At 39.3% G+C, this 24,601-nt stretch overlaps 2 protein-coding genes across 4 annotated transcripts in view; one reads left to right on the top strand and one right to left on the bottom strand.

Annotated features, from left to right (window-relative positions):
• CPSF3 (cleavage and polyadenylation specific factor 3) overlaps positions 1–15,931 on the bottom strand; it is a 19,812-nt gene extending 3,881 nt beyond the window's left edge. The window contains 16 exon segments of the mRNA XM_009095087.4: positions 1,293–1,380; positions 2,036–2,130; positions 3,208–3,306; positions 4,031–4,139; positions 4,531–4,683; positions 5,660–5,806; positions 6,553–6,711; positions 7,285–7,460; positions 9,709–9,859; positions 10,892–10,981; positions 12,591–12,768; positions 13,606–13,734; positions 14,701–14,798; positions 15,204–15,267; positions 15,761–15,876; positions 15,878–15,931. Of these exon segments, the coding sequence (XP_009093335.3) occupies positions 1,293–1,380; positions 2,036–2,130; positions 3,208–3,306; positions 4,031–4,139; positions 4,531–4,683; positions 5,660–5,806; positions 6,553–6,711; positions 7,285–7,460; positions 9,709–9,859; positions 10,892–10,981; positions 12,591–12,768; positions 13,606–13,734; positions 14,701–14,798; positions 15,204–15,267; positions 15,761–15,876; positions 15,878–15,916 (1,891 nt within the window). The 5' untranslated portion in view covers positions 15,917–15,931.
• Positions 15,877–24,601, top strand: ITGB1BP1 (integrin subunit beta 1 binding protein 1). Of its 3 annotated transcripts, none has more exons than XM_009095067.4 (7): positions 15,877–15,971; positions 17,307–17,407; positions 18,309–18,387; positions 19,134–19,270; positions 20,461–20,553; positions 23,391–23,540; positions 24,251–24,601. In XM_009095067.4, exons 2-7 carry the CDS (start codon positions 17,336–17,338, stop codon positions 24,320–24,322), a joined length of 603 nt encoding a protein of 200 aa, XP_009093315.1. In that variant the 5' UTR covers positions 15,877–15,971; positions 17,307–17,335; the 3' UTR covers positions 24,323–24,601. The 3 variants fall into 3 exon arrangements, with proteins under 3 accessions (XP_009093315.1, XP_018776233.1, XP_030091783.1); XM_018920688.3 differs by having other exon boundaries at positions 15,888–15,971; positions 17,310–17,407; XM_030235923.2 differs by lacking the exons at positions 15,877–15,971; positions 17,307–17,407; positions 18,309–18,387 and having other exon boundaries at positions 19,128–19,270; positions 20,489–20,553.

The raw sequence follows: 24,601 nt of genomic DNA, 5'->3' as shown, positions 1-24,601 counted from the left end.
AGTTCAGAACACAGTGGTAGTAAGTTTCTGATTAATTCTTTGAAAAATTTTACAACTGCAAGTGACAGAGCTTAAATCTTAATAATAAAAAAAAACGAATAAATATATTAAACTTTACTATTCCTTAGATAAGATGCAGTAACTGAACATACTAGGCAAGATATAATTTTATTCTGGGAATGAGGTAAACACAGGCACATGGTCAGCTAAGCAACAATAACTTAGTATCTTAATTTGATCTCTTTTGATCCGGTGTACAACCCTAAAATACACAACTGCAAGAACTCTTTTGAATGCTTATACCCCAAATAAGAACAAAAAAATACTGAAAGAAGCCACACCTGAGATTAGCAGACAAAATCAGCACCATTAAACAACATGGGAGATAATGCTTAAGTGTACATAAAAATACAACAAAATAATTTCAGGGTGGTGGCAGGTGGAGAATCCAGATACTGTCACTAAAAAATCATTCAGAGAAAGTGTGGACTACAAAAATACAAGGTAAGACAGATACTAAAATAAGAAATTTAAAAAATCTGGCCAAACAGTGAAATGGTTTTTTCCATCTGTATAAAAAAAAGAAAAAAAAAGAGGAGGTCAAAGTATCTCATTCAAAAATAAAATTTCTATTTTTCGATAGTTTCACAGAGCAGAACATGGAGGACATGGCCAGAAGGACTTACGCAGTGAAAATTATCACAACCAAGATCAGAACATTACACTCTGAATTTACTCGGGTCAAGGTGACTGGAAAATCCTTCCAAACAAAGTAAGAACTGTGATGGGAATTTATAAACTCAGGTGAAAGGATTTTTAAAATGTGTTGAGTCAGGTATGGGACGAAACCCCAAGGAACACTGACTGCTACTATAAAAAAAATTATTAAAATATATAATAGAAAGACAACAGAGGTAATCCAGTGAAAATATCTGTCCATATCAAATCATAGAATCAAAAAGTGTCCTGGATTGGACCACACAAAACTTAATCACTTTAGGTTTTTTGTACAAGGTTTAAAACTTATTTTAAGTAATGCCATGTTTTCCACAGGCAGTTATAGTTGCCATGTTAAGAGAAAGTTTCAACAAATGAACGTGTTACAAATAATGAAGACCAACCTGTAATTCTGTTTTAAGTAGCAAATTTTACTCCCAATTAAGTTCCATAAGGCAAGGAAATACAATAAGGGGGTTGCAATCTATTAGAAGGCATTACTTCCCTCTCAGCTTTATGTAAAAAAAATAAAGGAAGAAATTCCTCAGTTAAATAAGCATGCACTAAACTTATACCTTTCTGTATTTTGGGGTTTGACTGAACTTCCAGTATCACTGTTGTCACAGTGTCTGCATACATATCATTAGCAGGATTTGCCACCCACTAGAAGACAAAAAAAAAACAAAAAAACCATGATTTAGACTGAGTGAATAATGCAGCATAAAGACAATATAACATAAATTGCATTCTCCTTTTTGCTTTTCTCTGAATTCCACCTTCAAATGACTGTCATACTTTTCACACCAAATTAACTACTTTTAACTGGGTGTACTCCAGTAACTTCCCATGAAAAATTCAAGCTTTTGAATGTTTCTGAGCATATTTACAAAATAATTAATTACCACAACTCTTTGAGGAAGGAAGAAATACCATTTGATGTTATTTCCAATTACTATCTGCAAAATGAAAAAAGGGCACCAAATCTGCCATTATACTCATGAGATAGAGAAAAAAAAAAAAACCCCAAAAAAAACCCCCAAAACAAAACAAAAAAACACCAAACCAAAACGCCTCCCCAAAAAAAACCCAAAACAAAACAAAAAACCCCCACAAAACAAAAAAAAAATCCCAAGAGGCACTGGATAAATCAAATATGCACACAGGACCACAGCTTAAGGTGAATTTTGCTCTAGCTTTTGCTCTACTTGTTATACAACAGAAAACTCCTTAAAACATTCAATTCTGCATGGCATCTCTATGGTATTATTTTGAAGAAACTGGAGAAGAAAATACTTCTTTCTCCCTCACCAATGCCCACCTCAAGGACTACCATGCCTGGTTCCTGGATCACAGTAATATTTTTGAAAACCTTCAGGGCTGGTTTTTGTTGGATTTCTATTTCTTCTACATCACCTAAGAAGTGAAAACAAATGGTTAGCAATAATGAAATTATACTGGAAGCAAGACTAACCTTATTTGCCTAAGAAAATAAGTCAGTTGAAGAATAAGAGGGGTTGTCTGTTATCACAACTGCTCAGGGTAGCTCACAAAATGGAACCCCATACTCTCTTTCCTTATCTGACAATATTCTTTGTTCTGGATTGTTTAGGGTTTTTTTATTAATTTTGGCCACTTTACTTGGTTTGAATTCTTTTATTTGACTAGCTTAGTATACTGAGTGAGTACACCAACAAAAAAGAAAAGACATGAGGAATTTAGTCAATTCTGCTCCATTTGCAGAAGTAACCAGCTCTTGCCCCCTTAAAGGATAATCCATTGCTCACATTAGTATAGAGCTTAAATGAAAAGCACTTGTGTGCTTGCTAGCACTTGGGTTATGAGACCTGAACCTCAACTGAATATAGGTGTTCTCTTCACTAGTGACATGAATTAGATTCTGACACTAGAGAATTAAAAAATTTCTGAACATTAAATATGGGAAAGGAATCTGCAAGGTGTGTTTACCTAGCAGAGGAGCTGCCCCTAACCCTTGAGAAAGCCAGAGAGAGGCACAGGGGATCATCCCAATGTCAGGTTTAAATGGCTTCTCATCCAGGAAAAGCCAATTCGTGCCTCTTGGGGAGGCACAGACAAGGCTGTGTGTCCCAAAGGAGGGCAGAGCTCTTGTTTTGGGCAGAGCTCTTGTTTTGGTTAACTGGATGGCATTAGCCATTCCATTTGGGGCTAGAGATACAAGATCAATTAATAAAGTTTCCATCAGAGTGGCCAGAGCACTCACTTTGGGGGCTGACAGAGGCAGAAATCAGCCTATGCTCTACATTGCTATATGCTTATCACTTTTTAATATGAATGCAGTAGAATCCCCCCCAAAGCTGCGTTACACTCATGAACTGCATCTGGCAGAAGCTGCATAGTCTAAAGAAAGCTGTAAAATACAAAGACATCTCTACTCAGAAGATCTCTGAAGACTGGAAGTTGTTGTAAAGACTGGCCAGTGTAACTCGTGGCCATGTCCTGCCCAGCACGCACCAGTGAGTTTCTGCAGCTGGTAAGAGAGCAGATTGAAAGGGCCTGTGTAGGGGATGGCCTGGGTCTGGGTCACAGTGCTCATCGCCAAGTCCGTGTAATCTGAAACCATTTGAGAAAGTGCATGTTAAAAACTACTCCTCTGAATTTACTGTCTAGTAAACAGAATTTATTATAGATAAATAATAGCATTGATAGGTTTAAGACAAGGGGGCTGAAAAGGACAATTTGTAAAGAGGAAGGTGGTACACCTGTTATAAGATAAATAATATATTTGTGGTTAGGAAACCAGCTTGTTTTATTATCTAACCTGTTAGAGACAAATAATGAACTAGGGCAGCAGAACTGCCTTCCCCCAAGCTCTTCTGACCTCAGATTTAATTCAGCTTCTATTCTGAGAATAGATCAATTTCCTGATTAATAAAAGGCATATGGGACTACACAAATCTTTTCTGTGTTCTGTAGCTTTTTACACTAAAAACTAATGACATTTTAGAAAATGGTAGGAATATTGATTGAGGTGGTTTTTGCTTCTCACTGGAATGTTTTATGCATATTCTTTCAGAGGAAAAGGTTTTAAGTAACCAGAAGGGAAATGGAATTTTCCTTCTTTTCTGTTAGAGACCGAAAAAATTTTGAGTGAATGAGTTAAATGCATTTCATCTCACTACAATAGTTCAGAACTTATGGCAAATAAGAAATAAAACTAAAATGTTCACAAATTGCTTATGAAACAAAACTGCAGGAAAAAAACCCAGAATTATAAGTGTTTTAATGACACGATAAGTTTCAATTACCCACTGATCACATGACTGTCTGTACTTACTGGAGAGGTCACATGGAGAAAGGATGTGATAGTTAAAATTTCTTTTAACTAGGATTCCAGAAATTCTCTGTCCTTGTTCTGGTTTCTTATCTGCTAAAGAGCCCATCACCTGGAGAGAAAAAACACATATATAGTGCAACAAGCAATATGAAGCATTCACAGCTTCAAGTAATTATGGAGATGAAATATGGTTCTCTAAGAAAAATCAGAGTATAAAGTTAACTCTGAAAACAAAAGGAGTAACCTCAAAACTTTCTGAGACATAACACAAGAAAAGTTTGTAAGAGTGAAGAATAAAAAAAATAAAAAACAACAACAAAAAACACCCTCAAAATAAAAACCTTTGAACCAAACACCACTAAACACAAAATATTCACATACTTTGAGACTCTGGACATGTTATTTGAAATCAATTAAAAATAGAGGCTACAAAGATAATATGCAGTTTTTACACCAGAAGAAAATACTGTTCTACATATAAGAAAATACTGATTTCATACCTTGGCAAGTTTTTCTCCCCTGAAGTTTAATGTCACAGCTTCAGTATTCCTAGGATTATGAACTTCTATATGAACTTCATCATTATCCTCATACTCCCGTATCAATGCTGCTTTCAATCTGGCCATTTCATTCTGCTCACCATGAACTAAAATCTATAAAAAAGTTTTCCTCTTAGCAAAATGATTTGTCCAACCAGGCATGTTTAGAAAGCAAGTTATCCAAGAAAACTGCCATATTCAATTTCATCTTTATAAAAATGCAATTCCATGAGGTCACAATGTAGGAAACATGAGCTCAATCACAGTTCTGTGTCTGTGAATTCTCTGCATTATTTGAAGGGTGGGATTTCACAGCCCTGAGTATTAGTTGAGAAATCCACGTTACCAAGCAGAGTGCATTACAGAGATCCCATTTAAGTTTTCACACACAAATATACTGTTGTATTATGAAAGGGAAGTATTAAGTTCAACAGAAGTCAGTTAGCTTTATATTTTTGTGTCTGTGTGATATAGATAGATATAAACATAATACACATGCAATTCAAAGAGGATGCTTCACAGTTCACAATTTTCTTTGCCAAGTTAATTCTCTTCTCTTCTGTAATTTTTTTCTTTCTTATCCATGTATGCACATTGTTTCACCACCAGTTTCAGATCCTAGTTGCCATTTTCACATTCTGGTCCTCCACACCTTCTACTTCCCATGATTTGCTCATGCTTTTCCCTTCAAGTGCTGCCTTTGTCTTTTGCTGTCTGCACATACCTTCAATTGATGTTTTCTTATTTATTTCAGAGCCAATTCCAGTGAATTATTCCCACACCAGCAGCCCCAGCTTAGCGTTGTTCCATACTGCATCTTACTTCCCAACACTGCTGAAACTGATTATGGCCTACACCATTGTCTGCAGTCATCCCCAGAGATCCCACATGCATACACTCGAGAACAAGTTTATTTTTACTTTGATAAGGTAACTTGACAAAAAATGATTAAAATCTCCACCTTTAATTATTCAAAGCACAGGGGTGCTGGCTACTGCTAGACACCAGTCCCTGCCTTAACTCAAGGCTGTGAGCTGGTTTGATGAATCCCACCCTGGAGAAAAGGGCAGCATGGACCATGGATACTGACCACGTGTGGAGGTTTCAGGGCCCGGATAAATTCACTGGTTTGTTGATAATCTGTGTGAGCAGAGAAAGAAATGTAATCCACAGACATCTTCAGTGGGAGTTTTTGCCCTGACATAGTTGTGATCTCTTCAGGTTCAGACATGATGTGCTAGAAAATAAAAAGCACCTTAATTAAAAAAAGTAAAGCCTTCTACGCACACTGTATAACTAATGCTTTACGTTTCAAAAATCAATGAAATAATAGTGGCAGCCTTGTTACATATGAAGCAGTGAAAAAAATCTCTCAAATTTCCCAGAACACACACTCACACATGAAAAACACAGACACAACATACCATTTCATCTTGTGCATCTTCAGCTGTTCTGGGGGCTCATGCTTCTTCCAGATAAATCTCTCTGTGACTTGTATCAAAACAGTAACAAGTGTGTTGTTTCTACCTCTAAAGGCAAAATTAGATGCTGTGGTTGCTCTTAGCAGCTTGAATTTGGAAGGATTTCATTCCCTACAGATGGTCAATGGCACAAGGTGCACAGGGCAGTCTGGTCTCTGACATATAAGTAGTGTTAGACTTAATATCAGCTTCTCTAGAATTAGGATAGGGCTACCTTCTTGAAAAATTAAGCAGTGGAGAGGTCTAAAGTACCAGTGATTCCTTCTCATGACAAGATAACTGCCCCTAGCAAAGTTTATTCTATATAACATCACTGGAAATTATCAAATTGTCTGTACTTTTCATTAGTATTAGCCAAAAGCAATCAGTTTTGACTACGTACTCATATATACCCAACAACAATCGCAGTAAATCAAATAAAGACACTTCCTATTGACCAATTCTTTCAAAACCTAGTCAATGCTACCTCTCATTCAGAGGTTGTGGTGCATTAGCAACTCACCTTAGCAAGAGTTCCTTCAACGCAGTACCCTGCAATAATGACTCCATTTCTCTTATCTGTGCACCAGCTCTCAAACAGCTCCCTGGATAAGCCACTCTGCATCATACCTGGGGAAGCCATCACAACACTCGGGCCAATGTCATCAAAGTGATCCATACTCTAGAGAGACAGTGGGAATATCAGTTACCACAGCTCACTTAAACCAAGGACAGCCCAGCTGCACCCTTAAACAATGTACAAGAAGGGCCCTGGCTTCACAGAATATACCCCATCCTCACAAAAAGTGCCCTTTGCAGGAAAACTCATCTTACTGCTGAATTTTCTTTGCAGGAAAATTCATCCACAAGGAGTAAACTGCAAGCACAGGGATCTGAAGTGGAAAAAGTGTTGGGGCATAAGCTTCCTTCAAACAGCCCTCTAAGCACTAGGACAGCAGATAAAAGCTGTCAGATATAAACCAGGTTTATCAGATATAAACCTGCACCTAATCAATCTATTAGGATATAAGGCTATTGATTGGCTCAGCTGATTAGAGCATGGTGCTAAAAACACACCCAGGTTGTAGGTTCAATCCCTGGAGGGGCCACTCACTTCAGAGCTGGACTCCATGATCCTTGTGTGAACCTTCCAACTCAGAATATTCTGTGATATCAGGATACTAAATATGCAAACTATTGAACAAATATCAACTCTTCTGCCACATTGACCTTTTTGTGAGAATCTCAAGCTTACCTTCAGATTACTAATATGCTTGAAAACAAAAGGATTGTTGATGTTAATTTGCTTGCGGATTTTGTCATTCATGGCATTGACATACGTCTGATAAACTGCCATACATTTCTTTGCCAAAGAGGAGGCATAGTATATAGGGATATCATGGAGTTCAGGATGATTCTGCCAGTATTCATCTAAGAACACAAAACAAACAAAATAATAAAAAAGAACAAAACAAAAAAAAACCCAGCCACCAAACAACAAAACACAAAATTCTGTCCACAGGATTATTTATAAAGTATGTGCTTCTCAAAAACATGAGCAATTCTTGTAAAACAGATTTACCAGTGGGCTTTTTCATTTTTAGTACAGAAAATCACCATCACAGCCTCTTTGCTTTCATCTGCTTTTCTAAAAAAGTCACCAGCTAGAACTATACACAACCAGTACAAACAAACAGACAAACAAACATGACAAAGGTGAACTTCAGATCCTTCTTGCAGGTCAAATTTCAATCAATTACCACCTTCAGCTACAAGCTATAAAGTATACATGATACTACACTGCAGTAAGTCTGAGTTTATGACAGTAAAACAAAGCTTCTATGTCCCTGTCAAATATTAATTCTACATCTAAGAGCCAGGGACATCTGCACACAGATTTGTTCAGGAGAATTCACTGTATGAACATTCTGTAAAATAAATCCGTGGAGTTCAAGGTGAGAAGGAAACACTCAATTATCAAGCCTGGCTTTATGTACAGCACTATCAGTTATATTTTACAAGCCCAACTGGAACAAAAACAAGAAAAGAGCCTCCATTAACCACAACTTATTTTATCATTGATGACAGTAGCCATAACCTTTCCTAAACACAAAGAAGAGATCTGAATGCAGCTGTACAAAAGTAGCTTCTCCATTTTCCCATTTTGATACTTTTCTGCTAGTCTGAAAGATATTTATGTTGCACAATTGAGACACAATAGTCCAAAAATAGAGGTATGCTCTTTTGGCTGTATTTGTCCATTTAGAATGACATTACAATGTGGTTTTACCTAACATTTCAGATTTGCAGGCAAAGCTTCTCACAACATTTCAGAGAGCCTCACTGCCATGGCTACCTTAATAAGCTTAGGTGTAAGGTGGGAACAGCCAGTGAAACATAACCAGTCACAAACTGAATTCATCATCATAATCTTCTATACCATAACACAGTAATTTATTTTTGTCATACAGTTACAGAAAGAAGAAAAATAAACACAGATGCCTGCAGGCTCAACTGCTTAGGCATGTGAGATGCAATTGCATTTTCTACCTAATTAAGCATCCAATTGCATGTCTAGCTTTCCTAGATATATTTTCAAGCTTAACTTTAGAAACTCAGTTTAATATCTACATACAGCAAAGAGAGGCTAACAAATTACAACCTAATGACCACACAAGGTCGAAAATGTTCAGTTTTTATGTTCTCTATAAATTAAAACCCACCTCACAATCAATGAGAGGTAGTAAATAATTCTACAACATCAAATACTACCCCATGCCTTGATCTGAATTTCTTGTTAACACTTGAATAGACTAGTAAGACATTTTGAAAACAAACTAGTTTTTAATACTGAGCTAAACTGAAATGAAAAGTGAGAAAGATTTCAAGTAGTTTAGGGATCACTTCATATTCAACACCCCTAAATATAAGCATTTTAAGCTTGAGATAGTTTTCTTTTGATCTTGTCGGCCTTTGAATGAGCAGAAAGACTAGTGAAAAAAATCATGTAACATAGTACAAATTAAATGTGCTAAATGGAAGAAGAGAGGCCTGGGAATAACTTACTTAAAAGCTGTTTTTTCTTAAGTACCTTGTAACAACTATCTATATATTTTATGAGAAGTAGCTTGTTTTGTTCATGGGTAGCTCTCACTCACTTTTGCTCAAAAGCCTAATTTACTTTTCGTTATTATTAGGACTTCAGAAGTGTTAGAAGTGTCTTCTATTGTCTTCTAAGTTTTTTCCTATAAAATGATTTTCATACAGGTTTGTAAATTAAAGTGCATAAATAGCAGAACTTCAGAAGAAAATATACCCCTTTTTTTAGCAGTACGATTTAAGTAAAATAGTTGCTGTTGTAACTTGTTGTTATTTTTCTATTTGTAACAATTGTCTGTAATTGCTGAAATCCTGATTCAAAAAGATTCAAAAGCCAAGCATATATTACCACACCATCATCTCCTCCTTTCTAGGTCTCTCATCCTACTTCACAAAGCAGAACTGCTGTATAGTTTACTAGACCTTTTGCATTTGAATAAACATGCATTATATATGAAATTATCAGGTAAATAACACGCTGCAAAATGCCTGAAGAGTTGTTCAAGGAATTAAGATACCTGAAAACATTCTAAATCCCTTTCTGTGCCTTTCCATTAAGAGCAGCTGGGAAGGTCCATACCTAAGATTAGGAGCAGTTCTTGAGCTCGGCCCAGGGCAAACACAGGGATGAGGCCTCGGCCCCCTCTGTTGACGATGTCATGAACGGTGTTGCAGAACCTCGCCTCCCGCTCTTCCCTCTTCTCGTGAATGTGAGTGCCATATGTGGATTCCTGCAGATGGAGAGACAGAGCACCCAAAGGGCTGACACACAGAGTAATTCCTCATCTTCTCTGAACCCAACAAAAAAAAAGCAGATAAGCATACTGGTGTTAACATGTTGGGGAAAGGAAGGAGAGAGGTCAAAGAGAGGGAGAAGTTCCCCCAAGTTCCCAAAACCACCCCGCCAAGGCAAATAACCAAAACTTCCCTGCTCCCAAATCCCTCCAAGCAATTTAGACAGACAGATCCTGTTGGCACTAAAGAAGTTACAGCTAATAATTTCAATGCTTCTTTTAAGAGGTTTCAAATGTAACACACTTATTTTCCTAACTGGAAATGCTGCCAGAGCTTTGATGATCACACTGATAGGGCCTATAGTGGTACATGTGCTTAACCCTGGACTTCAAATACAGGAATTACACAAAACACAAGATTTTGATGTGACTTTAAAATTAGATTATCAGTTATAGAGAACACTAGAAGGGGCATAACAAATGAAATAATTTTAAAAGTTACCAGTGTTTGTTTCCATCTAAAACTGTTACTTATAAAGTTTCCCTTGAGCTGCTGTTTTCCAAACATGGATTCAGAATAAAATAATTTCACTTGGAAAACAAAACAAAAATATGGAATAACACTCAGGGCACCTCCACCAAGAAAAAATTCTTAACATATCTGGAAGCAGGTTAGGATCTACTGAAAGAGATGTCTGGTTAAATTTGGGTTGGTATAACACAAATCAAAATCTAATAAATCTCCCGTCTCAGAAAGGTCTGTCCAGAGCCTTAAGGAGCTTCATCAGAAGAATCATAAAACTCTAATTAGACTTTTCAATACAATGGGAAGCAATGTCTGAGTTCTGAGCACCCAAGTATTGTGGATATTTAACACAAATCACTACCACTAAATCGCCACTGTCTTTGTCATTCCGTTTTGGCTTTAATCAAATCATACCCCTAATTCATAATTACTAACAGAATAATTCATAATCACTGACACAATTCATAATCACTAACAGAAAGAAATAATTTTGCAAAACTTACAATTATAAGAATATCAGGTTTAATATTGGGAATCTCAGCTGCCATCAGGTGTCTGTCTTCCTGCCTTGAGAAATCACCTGTATATAGCAGCTGTTGGAGACAAAGAGAAGCAGGTGCTCTGGTTACAGGTTCTACCAGTCAGCAGCCTTTAAAAGGCTGTGCAAAGATGGTTTTAATGAATTTCTGATAAAAAGGTCAGCTGTACTTTAAATAAGACTCTTCTTATGAGAGCAGTGCTTACAATTTTAGGTCAACAGTACTACAAGTATTTAAACTTCAATAGTAAAGGTTTTTCAAGCAGTAACATCATTCCAACAAAACCAAGTAAACAATTATTAAGCTCTTATTTTTCATTTCAGATAGCAAGGTGCCATTTTCAGCCTTCTGCATACTTGCACTGACCACAAAGAAGTAAAAATAGACATAACATAAAATACAGCAACTCCTACAAGGAAGTAAATCAAAGATCAAACTGCATTTACATACCAGAATGCAAATATAATGAATAATCCAATAAAATTATGTATTAGAAATTCTTTTAATATTTTCTGATACTAAAAAAACATCCTGTAATCTAATTGATTTTCCAAATGGAATAGTCATGTTCCCCAATACACCAACAAGTAATTTTTTATTGTTATTTATTTTTAATGGATTCTCAGTTGCAGGGTGGAATGCAACTCTCTGTGCCTAAATTGATGGTTTCAAAACTGACATTTTTTGATTTAACAATAATTCCACTGATGAAAATGTGAATAATAAATAACATACAGTCAGTGACAGCAGACACCTGGTCTGCAAGGTTAAGCTACTATCACAGGGAATAAATGAAAATAATGATATTAAAATCCAAGCTATGTGAGTCATGCATAGTAAGAAGGAAATTTTCTTCATCATGACTCAATCAGAAAAAAAACCAAAAAAGAAACTTTAAGAGATCTAAATTTTATTGTGATCATTGTAAACTCAGTTCTATTTCTAGGATTTTTTTAAAGTTAAAACCCTTATAATTCTCAATCATTATAAATCATGAACAAAGTCATACTGGGCAGCAAGCCTCAAAACCACCTTTTCTCTTCCCTCTTCAGGGCTGTGTGAAACTTTCCTTGGACAGTGATTATCCTGCTGAACTCCAATTCATGAGATGTGTTTCAAGTATGTATTCACTGTGGTTTTGGCACAGTGCTGCCTGTGATTATATGATTTACTTAATCCCTCTGTGCCTAAAATTATTAATCTTATTTCTTTAAGAACTTTAGCACAGGAGTGTTATGAGAAAAATATAACTCACATACACTGACAAATGCCATATAAGAACTTCAGACAGGTAGAAATGTTAAGTGAGAATTACAGAAACAAATATCTGTTCACAGATTTTACTAAAAGGCAGCTTCCACACAACTGCCTCAGCTACCACCTGCCTCTGATCAGCCCAGCAAGGGAAACTACAAGTTTAGTGGTTCTAAATCTGAGTCATGTCTCAGACTCTCATACAATCCAAACATCTTACCTGATCTGTGTCACTTGCCAGTGTTAATCAGTGAGAAAATACATGTCCTAAGCCAAGGCCTCTCCCCCTGACCTGAGTCCAAGCCTATTGGACAGCTCCAGCCACAGTGGTGGGGCATAAGAGACAATAATAATTAATGACTACATTAGTACTCAGGCTTGATTTCAACTTGTAAGAAAGAGAAAATACCTTCACACCAGCTATTTCAATCATAAACATGGCTGCTCCCAGAACGTGGCCTGCGTGGTAGCACCAGAATTTGATTCCTGCCACCTCTTTCACTTCATGGAAGTTGATGGTCTCGATCTTGTCCATGCTTTCTTCCAGGTCTGTTTCTGTGTACAGCATGTCATCTGCTGAGATGTTACTGCATGCAAGTGAAATGGCCAAATATCAGCTCCTCTGAACAGCTGGAAAAAACTTCCTGTGTTTTCCCCACGGACAGATTTCCATTCAGTAACACCATGTCTCCCACGTTAGAAATCAAGCCCAGCTACCCTAATGTAGGTCACTTAAGCAGAGTTAAAGTATCTTTCTTTTGAAAGGCCATGCTAGGAGAGTCTTTTCAGTTAAGAATCTGCTCTGTGTTTCTCAAAAGGTTCCCAGCCCTGGGCAGAGATCTGCAACTTAGCATGTAGCAGTCCTCAAAAACCACATGGATCCATGATTTTCCTACCAGCCCAGAAGAAACAAGTTAAAAGAGGACTTTTCATCAGGTTTCTGATCCAAGCTCAAAATAGCTGAGTTGAGATACACTCAGGACCACTGCAGCCACATGGAAATAATGTGTCAAGGCATGAAACACAAGAAAACAAAAAACACAGGAGAGAGAAAAAACCCCAACATGTAAGTAACTGATCCCTCTTTGTATATTTAATATTTGTATATGTACAAATATGTATATTTGTATATGTACAAATATACATATTTGTATATACATATACATATTTGTCTGTGTACAAATTTATATATTTGTATATTTAACATGTGAATTGTGTCTCTAGGAGCTTAATATTCACTACAAACTATCCATGAGGTAGTAAAATGATTCATTACTTCTAACCTGGTTATATGTAATGTTGCAATTTAAGACAACATCCAGGTTCATCCAGCTACTTTTGGTAGCTTCACTTTAAGTTTCCCTTTGGAAACGGAAATAATAGGTAAAATAACTCAGGAAGAGACAGCCCATAGATTAACTTACCTGACTTTAACATAGTCTGAAAGAAGCCATCTGTAAATAGCTTTTGTGGCATGAGTCATAAATGTCCTTCCCTTAAAACTTGTTTTCTGTAAAAACCACGGCAAAGCCCCACAGTGATCTAAATGGAAGCTTAAAATAGACACACAAATCCAATTAATACATTCATATTACACAACACTAATATATAATATCTATATTTCACTACTTCACTGGACTAACATGGTGTCATGAAAATCTAGAAACAGAATTTTCAACCTTGATAACTGTGCTGATCTACGTTCTGCAGTCTGGTAACTACAGAAAACTACTACCAGGAAACATGACCAAGAAAAGGTAAAACTAATACAAGAAATTCTCCATTAATTGACAAGGTTTTATTCTATAGTATTAGAATTACCTCCTTTCTGTAATTTCCATATAAATTTAGAGGGAGAAAAGGAACAGGAACCAGAGACAGTAAACATCAAAGAAAGCTATAAACATTATTCTAATTTTTCATGTTGCACACTACAGAATACAACATGATCTCTGAAAATTATTTGTTCACACTTCTAGTTTGACCTATCTTAAGAAACTACTTTTGAAATACAGGTAGAGCAAACATATACCACAAAAGCTCAGGATCTTATGGAGAGCTTTTTATTACTGATTACATCATTTAGAAATGGCTCTCCTTGTCTCTCAGCCACTAAGCAATACATAGACCACATTCAAAGCTTGTGTAAGTCTCTAAGAACCTTTTCAATTCAAAGCCAACACATTAGAAAACACAACCAATATTCTTCTGCAGTCTTTGTGTAGAAAACTCACTCCACAAGCTATCACAATGGTGTTAAAGCAGGCTAGGCTGTAAAACAGTCAGAAATCAGAGTGACCTCAGAGAAGAGCTGTAATGTCAAAAGTGAATAAATATCCTCAATATTCAGTCATTAATTCTAAATGGAGATCCTTCAAACTTTTTTTTAAAAACCCAGAAACTAGAATTTTCCCCTGCCATCTAAATAACACCTATTTTTCAGCCTCTCTTAAAAACCTACAAGAGAACACAGCTCAGACCACGACCTCAAGTTATTTGGGCTTTTAGGTGCCACTTACTGACTAATAAGGAGGAGATCAATCTCAGCTGGATCTATCAAATCAATGTAAGGAAGAGCATCCATTCCTTCTAGCCCAGGATGGATTCCACAATCAAGCTGAAAAATGAAAGAAAATTAAAGCTTCTAGCAGTATGCATGAAAAACCCTCTTCCATTTTGGTCTATGACATTGTTATTAGTGACTGGTAACTTTTAGCATCACACAAAAAAACCCTTTTTCTTCACTAAACATTACTCTTAGCATTGGATTCCAAGCAGAATGGTTTAGGTTGGAAGCACATACATTCTTTATGGGGAGAGGGTTTTATTTTACAGCACAGCCTCCGTAGTGCCTCATGTCATACATGCTATACTGCTCCAGAAGGCTACAAAATGTGCCTTTTCTAGCACTGCATCTGACTTCAGAGCAGAGGCTGAATTTAACCTGCAGCATTTCAGATAATTTCAGTGATCTGAAGTAGCACACTGAGAGGGCATACAAACATATCCATGCAATAATTACCATTATTTTTCTTCCTTTAAACTCCAGAATGATGCAAGACCTTCCTACTTCTTGGCCAGCACCTCTGCAAAGGGATATCAAAGTCATGAGGACTGAAACAATCCACACGGCACAGATGTAACTGCACCGGATGCCTTCACCGGGGTTATCTTTCTCTGCAGAAATAAAAACTGCACGGCCCTTTTAAGCTCAGCTAGCCGAAGTACCTGAAGAGCTGTAGTTATCTCAAAGGAAATGAGGCCCTAAGTAACGCAGCAGAAATAAAACCAACCCGTTTGAGGAAATTATTTTAGCCTCTTCTGTTTTTTACTGAGCACTCAAGTCTCAAACTATTGACACGTACAATTAAAGTTCACCTAAGTAACAAATCGGGCCGAATAAGCCTGGAGTAGCACCTTCAAGCTGTCCCCAAACCAACGCTTGTGGGAACGCTATCACAAACACCCTCAGCCGGCAGCGGCACCTCTGCCAGGGCATGAGGCGGCTTCCGGCGGCGCTGCCCCGGCCCCGGCCCGGCCCCCCTCGCCCCCCGGCCCGCGGCTGCCCCGGGCGCTCACAGGGGCCGTATGAGCAGCTGGTCGCTCTCCTCGGCTGGGATCAGCGCCTCGGCTTTGCGCTTGGCCGCCATCGCGCCGCCTTCCGCTGCCTTCCGCCGCCCCGCCGCGCCTGCGCCGCCCCCGCCCCCCCCGCGCGACCCGGAACGGCATCGGCATCGGCGGCAGCGGGAACGGGATCGGCAGTGGGAGCCAGCGGGGCCCGGCGCGCCCGGTAAGCAGCGGCCACATCGCTTTGTCACTTGTCGGGAGGAACGGGGAGAGAAGCGAAGGCGGGATGCGGTGCTGCCCTGCTCGGCTACCCGGGCCGCCCCCCGCACCCGCTGGGGCGGGGATGCTCCGCGGAAAGGCCGGGAGCTCCTGAGGGCCCGTGGAACGCACCCGGACCGCTCGGGAGCCGCGGGTGCTGAGGCCCCTCGGAGGCCGCTGCGCAGCCGGCAGAGGCGCTCCTGGAGCGGCCGCAGGACTGTGCGGAGCCGCCGGCACATCCACGCTGGAAACCGGGGCTCGAGGTGTGCTGGACACCGCCCTGCCCTGCCCACCGCTGGTTGCCCTGAGTGGCTTTTAGTCCGCCAGGGACCCGGTGTTTGCTTAGTGCCGGAACAGCGACGGCCTAGGGACTGCGTCCCATCACAGCATCGCACATCTAGGCTCCCCCTTGTGCTTCTTTCGTTATTTTCTGCAGTGTGAGCCGTCTTCTGTAGGTTGTCATCATCCGTTGTCCTGTTTTTTTCCACCTGGTCAAAGTTTCTGAAGTTTTGTAATGAAAATAATTCGTCTCTGAAGCTGAGAAATAGGGTTTCAGAGCACCAGGGAGCCCGCATCGTGTTGCTTGACACTGGCCAGCCAAAGTTGAAGTGAAGCAAGGTGTTAGTGGGGCAGGCACAGGAAATAGGGTTCTGAAATCTCTCAGAACTCCCAGGAACTCAGTTCTAATGCAGTAAATGTACCACGGATTTTGCTTAATTTTCAGGAATTTTAAGTGGTAATGGCTGCTCCTATGAGTATTCCAGTCAATAGTTTTTCAGAAATAGCTTGGGGTTGGGATTCAGGGTTTTTTGTGGTTTTTTTTTGTTTGGTTTTGGGGGGGTGTTTAGTCAGGTGGTGGTGGTGGGGGGGAAATAGATTTTGCTTTTTTGTTTTGTTTTCCTGGAAACACAGTCATTGGAGCAGGGAGTGTATTGTGTGCACTTTATAGGGCACTTAGATTGTATTCATAAGCAAAAATCACCTAATATTTAGGTGGGAATAAATTTTAAATTTTGCCTTGTTTCTCAATCTATCTGTGCTTTGAAACTGACCTTTGCAACACTCTGTAAACCAGGCGTAGCCTTTTTTGGTATTTCAGAAGGATAGGGAAGTTTTAGCAGAGAGCTTGAGGAACTTTCCCCAGTCACACAGGAAGAGCATCAGAGTAAAATTCTTACCTCCATTCACAGAGTCCTGAGCCAATTTCCAGTTTTGGTCCACTTTGAACACAGTCACTGGTATTTGCCTGGACCTCCTTCTTTTGATGATATGACAGGCTTTCATTATTTTTTCTACTTAGAAGATCTTCTTTGATCCAATTATGAAAATATGTTTAGAAAAGGAAAGAAGCGACACAGCAGCAGCAGCTCACAAAGCAGTGAAATCAGCACTAAAAGCAAGGTAAGCTGGATGTGGTGTTTATTCTCTTTGTGAAGCACTAGGGTTTGTTCCAAGTTAACAGTTCAGTGGTTCACTTGCACTGATGGTAGGATGTGATTTCCATAAAATGCCATGCTCCACAAAGAGAACTTTCTACTTCCATTCCTCAGATTGTGTTATGAGAGTTAAAAATACCCATCAGTCATAAAGCCCAGGTATTCTGAGATGAATACTCAGTCACTTCCACAGTGAATTGCACAAACACAAGATTTTCTCGCAGCACATTGAAAGGTTTGAAGGAAAACTAGCACATTTGTTCTTAAATTTTTTCTTTAAGGACAGTGCCTGCTGCTAGGTACCAAGAATGAGTTTATTCTTCAGTACTTTTTGGTTTCTCAGTATCTCTAAAAGTATTCTTAATTTTGAATAATGTGTTCGTTTTGTCTGATTTGTTTTAGAATGGTCACTTGAATATTCTGGATTTTCCAAGGTGCTGTTTCTTTTCCCCTGCACTGCTGTGTTATTTTAAGTATTGGTGACAAGCATGTAGTCATCAATTTCTTCATGTAAATTGTAGTACCAGAAGAATTTGGACATAACCCTAAGGTTTATTTTTCCTTTTTCTCTGGACATAACCTTAAGGTTCATTTTCTCTTCTTCTGTCATTTCCTCCTTCTTTCAAAATATCTGTGGACTTCTCAAGGGTTCCTGATGAACTTTTATCAGTCCAATCTGCACTGAGGTAGAAAGATAACTTCAGGAAAGAAACAGATGTTTTTTCCTCCCCATTTTTCAGTGCTGCTGAAGTAACTAGAACATAAACTCTAGGGTTTTTTTTTTTTTAAAGACTTAAGGCAGGACATCTCCAAGTTAATTGTTAACACATTCCCAGTAACTTTCTGATGGTGATTTTTTTTCTTAGTCTGTAGATTCCAGTCTTGGGGGACTTTCCAGGTCTAGTACTGTGGCCAGCCTAGATACAGACTCCACAAAAAGTTCAGGTATGTAATCACAGCTTGAGCAGGTATGGATGGAGCAGGATTAACTTTCTGTCTTGGTATAAAACAGCAGAAAGTGGAAAAGCTTAAGATAAGTATTTTCAGTAATATGAGTGAATCTGTTAGGCAGACTGGTGACTAATGCAGGCACAGCCCTAGGCTTCTATTATTTACAATTCTTCTAGGATTGAGTCGCTGTTTTCAAAGTAAAGTGTCTGAGGAAAAGTGTCTGAGGAAGAAAAACTTAGCTGTGCTACCAGTCTATTAGCAGCACAAATCTTGTACAGCTTTTTGGAGGGCTGTTTTATGCTTTTCTAAGTTTACATTTGCACCAAAATAATGGAAATAAGATTTGATTTTACTGGTTAGTAAAATTTAGTCACCAATATATCATTGTTGGACCAAACAGTTAATTTAAAACAAATAGACCTCAAAGAGTAGAACCAGCTTTTTAATGTTTTTTATGGTTTTTTATGTTTTCTGATCATTGTTAACTCCAAATTTGAATTGGCATAAACAGTGCTGTTTATACCAATATCATGTATGCGTACAAAACTGTTGCCTTTACCAAGGGTCTGTTCTAAATCAATCCAGTACAGTTCATTAAAGAGGAGTTAATATACTGTGGTAAGTGTTTGATGAAAGTCTGCAAAATTAGGGATTTTATTATCTCAGCCCTGTCAGTGGCAATTAGAATAGCATTACAGTTCTGGAAGTCTTCAGAATGGCTTTGTTTTACTTTGTTGCAGGACAAAGCAATAGTAATTCTGATACATGTGCAGAATTCAGAGTTAAATATGTTGGTGCCATTGAAAAATTGAAATACAATGAGAGCAAAAGTCTTGAAGGGCCACTGGACTTGATAAATTACATAGATGTTGCACAGGTAAGTGGGTTACAAAAGGCAATACCAACAAAGTCAAAACATCTTGAACTTAGGTGTGGGTTTTTTTTATTTATCCTGTGGTTTGACATCTGTACATTTTAGACTTACTTGAAGAAAGTGGCATAATTAACTATTAACCTATGAGCCTCAAAGGCCATCACAGTTCTGTAATTTTAGGTGACTAGAGAAGATGCACTCAGAGAACCATTCTGCAGAAGCAGGCTCAGAGCCTAGGCCCTTTTCATGAGTCCTTATTGAACAAGTCCCAGCTGAAAGCTGTTACATTGCCTCCAGCAAGATTAGGATTAGTATCCAGGAAGGAATATCTCCCCAGGTTCTTTAGTATTGTAAAAGTTTTCCCATAGAGGAAGATGTCAAGTTTCTGCAAGTTTCATCACTCGTGAATCTGTGACCGAAAAAGCTGAATAATATTTGGGTCATCCTCGCCAAACTCTGGTTGCTTGTACTTACTTTTGTACTGAAAGCCATAACTGGTTGTTCTCATTAGGTATCTGATTATATATTTTTTAAAACACAGAATGTCTGTTTATTGTGCAGCAACTTGCCATTTCTGAATATTTGCTAAAACTATTTTTGCAGCTAAACAGTGAACGTGCTGCCAGTGGAACATGGATCACCTTGTGTCAAGGCAGCATGATAGGCCATACATGATTTTTCAGCCAACCTGATTTGACCACAGGGCCATATTCTCCCATGAGATGACAAATTCCTTTCTGGAACCATGTGATATTTGCAGTAGAATAGAGCAGAATGGAATAGAGGGATGGGAATGCTGGAAGGGACCGACGGTGACTACCAGTCCAAACTGCCTGACCACTTCAGGGCTGACAAACAGTTAAATGTGTTGTAAAGGGCATTGTGTAAGTGCCTCTTAAACTCTTGACAGGTTTGGGGCATCAGCCACTTTTCTAGGAAGCCTATTCAAGTGTCTGGTCACCCTCTCAGTAAAGAAATGCCTCCTAATGTCCAGTCTCCTCTGAATGTATTTCACATAACCTTAAGAGGCTGGGCAAGCACTGGGCAGCCCCCACAGAGCAGGATCTGAGCAGGGTTTGTGGTGGTGCTGACCCAGTGGACCCAAGTACACATAAATATGTTTTCTGTTATGTATCTTCATTGTTCATGTTCTTCTGTCTGCACTAAAGGCTTTTGTTTGTTTCCCTCCAAAGCAAGATGGAAAGTTACCTTTTGTTCCAGGTGAAGAGGAGTTTATTATGGGAGTTTCCAAATATGGCATTAAAGTTTCCACATCTGATCAGTATGTAAGTGCTTCACCCAACTTGTCTTTCTGAGGAGAGTTGATAAGTGCTTTCATTTATTTCTCTGGTAGATGATCTGTGTGACCAAAATATCATTTCTGGCTTTAAACAAAAGTGAAACAAACAAGCTCTCCCAGCAGCAGTGCTTCATGTCGTATCTCCACAGGCTGTGTTTTCCTGGATTTATGACAAAAAGCTGTTCCTTTTGAGATAGAGCACCAGACAAAAGGCAAGCAAGTCTTTTATAACACTCTTTGGGCATCATTATTTAATAGGGGAAAGTAGTGTGACTGTGGTGGCCAAGACCACGGGTTCCTCAGCCCAGGTTAGCAAGGCAGTTCCTCTTGGTGTTTCTGTGAAGAGGGAAAAACAAAGGATGGAGTTTTTTAAGAATACCTGAGTTGCCCAGCTCTTTTAAGTTCCATCCTTGCACTCCTAATCCAAGAGTTAGAGTTCAGTTCAGCATTAAAACCTCATGATTGCACTTTATTGATCAAGCCTACTTTTTGTTTGCATCCTTTCCTACATGTAGTTTATTTTCCTTTAGTTCACTTCAAGCAGCTTCTTTGCTAAAAATAAAAATCCGGTCTCTTCCCCAGGGCCCTCCAGTTGCCTTTGTGTAGCTTTGTGTTGCAGCCATGTGGTTTCCTTCTGGTTGCCCTCAGAGCCCCAGATACCATAAATACTTGGCCTTATGAAGCCTTGACCCATCAACAACCCAGCGATGCCTGTTCGTGAAAGCCTCAAGTATGAGCACAGAGAACAGCATTGCTTAATAGTTGAATGCTCTGAAGAGAGCCAAAAAGTTTCCTTTGGTCCCTTCAGAAAAGAAAACACTTGTTTCTGATGCCTGGGAGGAAGGGTAGTACTTGTTATTCAGACCTTGAATTCTTTTGAATTCTGTTTTTGCTCTCCTAAATTCTTAACTCTCATTAAAAACATCGGGTACACTATTATTTAAATTAGTTTGTGCTTTGATAAAGATCAAATAACTAATTTAGGACTTTCATCCATTGCTTTTCTGTCTTCAAATTGCAAGCTTGCACAAACAGATAAAGCCTTTTGCGGTTAAGGTAGCTTGCCCTGACAATTTGTTGCATTGCATTGTTCCCCAAATTCTGGCTTTTTGCATCTGTGTCACTGTAGGCATTTAATTTGTCCTTCAGCATGTTAGTTCACCAAATTCTTTTCACAGAGTTCCAGGATACTGAAAGGATGGGAAGAAATTAATTTACAAGGAGACTGTACTCAAAATAATTATATCATCCCTCTTTGAGTGATAATCCATATACACTTTAGGACTGTAGCAAGTTCCAAGCAAGCAACCCTTGAGAGTTACTAGTAATTTGGTGAACAGTCTTGACATCTTTCTTACAGAGATGGGAGGGTGGATGCAGTAAGCTCCAGGCACGCTCCAGCTGCCCTGAGCATGGTGTGATATTGCTGATGGTGAGAGCAATGTGAGCGATGAGCCAATTGAGCGTCAGGATGGAGATGTTTTCCAGCAAGGTGACCTTAGGGCTGTGGTGGAGGTCTCTCCCTCCAGGGTTCCAAGGCAGGCAGCTAGCTCACTGCCCATTTTTACTGCTTCTGTATCCGAGTGGGCATTTCTTTAGACCCTTCAGCTGACAGAGGCAGATGTTTGATGCTATGAACACAGAAACAGAGCTGTCTAGAATTCCTAAGACCATGGAGATAGTATGACTGGAATAGACCAGATGAGTGTGATCAGAGGGCAGGATGGCTGGAGAAGAAAGGCTTTGTGTAGGGTCCAGCTCCAGAGACCTTGTACTGGATGTCTTCTACCAATCCCTCTCTGGAATGGCCAAAATCAGAAGTGTTGGGACTAAGGTGGAAATCCTGAGGCTCTGATGGAGAGTAGATTTCTCCCAGATGAGATCCGTAGAAGAGTGAGGACACATCCTGTGGCTTAGGTCACAAACAGCCTGGCTACAGCCACATGGCTACTGCCCCCCAAAGCAACTGACCTCGTCTATACTCTTTTCTGGGAACAGTTTCTTGTGTGTATCCTTCCCAAGACTGAGACAGGGGAAAAATACTGGGAAAGTAAGAAGTTGTTTTAAGTTACCACTGTGCCAGTAGGACAGAGTGTCCCACCTGTCGCAGAGGCTGACTGAGTGTTGGTGGGAAGTGAATGTGCACTTTCAGATTATGGCCAGGAATGTCACCATGGAATCATGGGAGGGGCTGAGTTGGAAGGGATCTGAAAGATGCTCTAGTTCCACCTCCCTGCCATGGGCAGGGACAATTCCCACTAGACCAAGTTGCTCAAAGCCCCCTCTAACCTGACCTTGAACACTTCCAGGGATTGGGCATCCACAGCTTCTCTGAGCAATGTGTTCCAGTGCCTCACCACTCCCGCAGTAAAGAATTTCTTACCTTAAATTCAATAACCTACTATAAATCTACTCTTTCAGTTTAAAGCCATTCAAATCCCCTTTTTGTCATTACATGCCCCTTAAAAAGTCCCTTTCCTGCTCTCATGCAGACCCACTTCAGGTACTGGAAGGTGCCCCTAAGTATCCCTGAGAGCTTTCTGTTTTCCTGGCTGAACAACTCTCTCAGCTTGTCTTCATAGTCCACATAGGAATGCACTTCTGGAGTAGAAGCAAAAATTAAAGCTAAACTTGTGCTTAACCACCACTCTTTAAAATCTTGACTAAACACTCAAGTAAAAATAAAAAAAAAAATTACCAAGGAAAACTTTTCTCCTTTAAATAAATCTAAAGTATTCTTTTGTAAGTAAGAATAAAAGCGTGGAAAACTGAAATATCTGTTGCACTGTTCCAGAGTAACTTTTATTTGCCATGTGCTTTCAGGATGTGTTACATAGGCATGCTCTCTATTTGATTGTAAGGATGGTGTGCTATGATGATGGTCTGGGCGCAGGGAAAAGTTTACTGGCTTTGAAGACAACAGATGCAGCCTCTGAAGAATGCAGCCTCTGGGTATATCAGTGCAATAGTTTGGTAAGAGTTTATGCTTTCAGTATTGAAATTAGGTATTGGAATTCTGATTCCAGTAAAGGGAGATTCTAAAACTGAAAGCCCTTGTGAAGACTTTTGGCAGAAGGAGGATTGCTTAATTTAAAAAAAAAGGTATGAATGTGTGCTGGCTGAGGAGGGGAAAACAGCCCTGCTGCCTACATTGGATCAGTTTTCAGGAAAACACCTACATTCCCTAAAATTGCCAGTGACTGTACTCACCTGAGAAAGCTCTGTCCAGTCTAAAGGGTGCTATGGCAGCACCTACGGACAATCTCCACTTGTAATTCCAAACAAAACAAAAATCTCTTAAGGTGTAGAGCAGGAAGGGGTGGAGGAACAATTCTGATAACAGAGCATGCAACCATATTTGTAAGCAAAGGAGGTGATCCCTTCTTATGAGTAGGAGAATTCATTGTCAGGATGCTCTGCTAACACTGACTCTTGGCTGGCAGCACTGGAGGGAACACAAAAAATGAGGTTCTGAATGCTGGTGCTGTGCAATGCTGACAGCCAGCAATGCTGACTTGGTTCAAAAGAGCTCATTTGAGACAGCTCTTACATGTCATTGCAGGCCAGACAGGTGATACCTGGGTCTCACAAAGCAAAATGAAGGACACACTCTGCTTTAAATGAGTTTTGAGAAGTTTAGAAGTTTTTCAGAAGGTGTTAACATGCATGTTTGGTTTTTTTAGGAACAAGCACAAGCCATTTGCAAAGTGTTGTCTACAGCCTTTGATTCAGTTTTAATGTCAGAGAAGTCCTGATTTCCTTCGGCAGCGGCGTTGGTGTGGGAGGCACCGGGCTCCTCGTGACACCACACGGAGCCACACACCGTCCTAGGAGAGACTTACTGTGCAAAGAAGAGCCTCACAACCTTGCACATGGTACTCTGGCATTCCCCAAACATGACTTGAAGATTCCATCTTCAGTATCCAGGACATTACAGAATTTTATATTTAACAAAATTTCTTTTTCCTAAATCATGTTTTGTATGTTAATGTCAATACTGCAGAACTGTAAAATAAAACTGACACTTGCTTCTA

Source organism: Serinus canaria, chromosome 3, assembly GCF_022539315.1.
Source record: "Serinus canaria isolate serCan28SL12 chromosome 3, serCan2020, whole genome shotgun sequence".
In the NCBI taxonomy this organism is placed as follows: Eukaryota; Metazoa; Chordata; class Aves; order Passeriformes; family Fringillidae; genus Serinus; species Serinus canaria.
The sequence above is the reverse complement of the archived record's forward strand: the minus strand, read 5'-3'. Positions and strand labels throughout refer to the sequence as shown.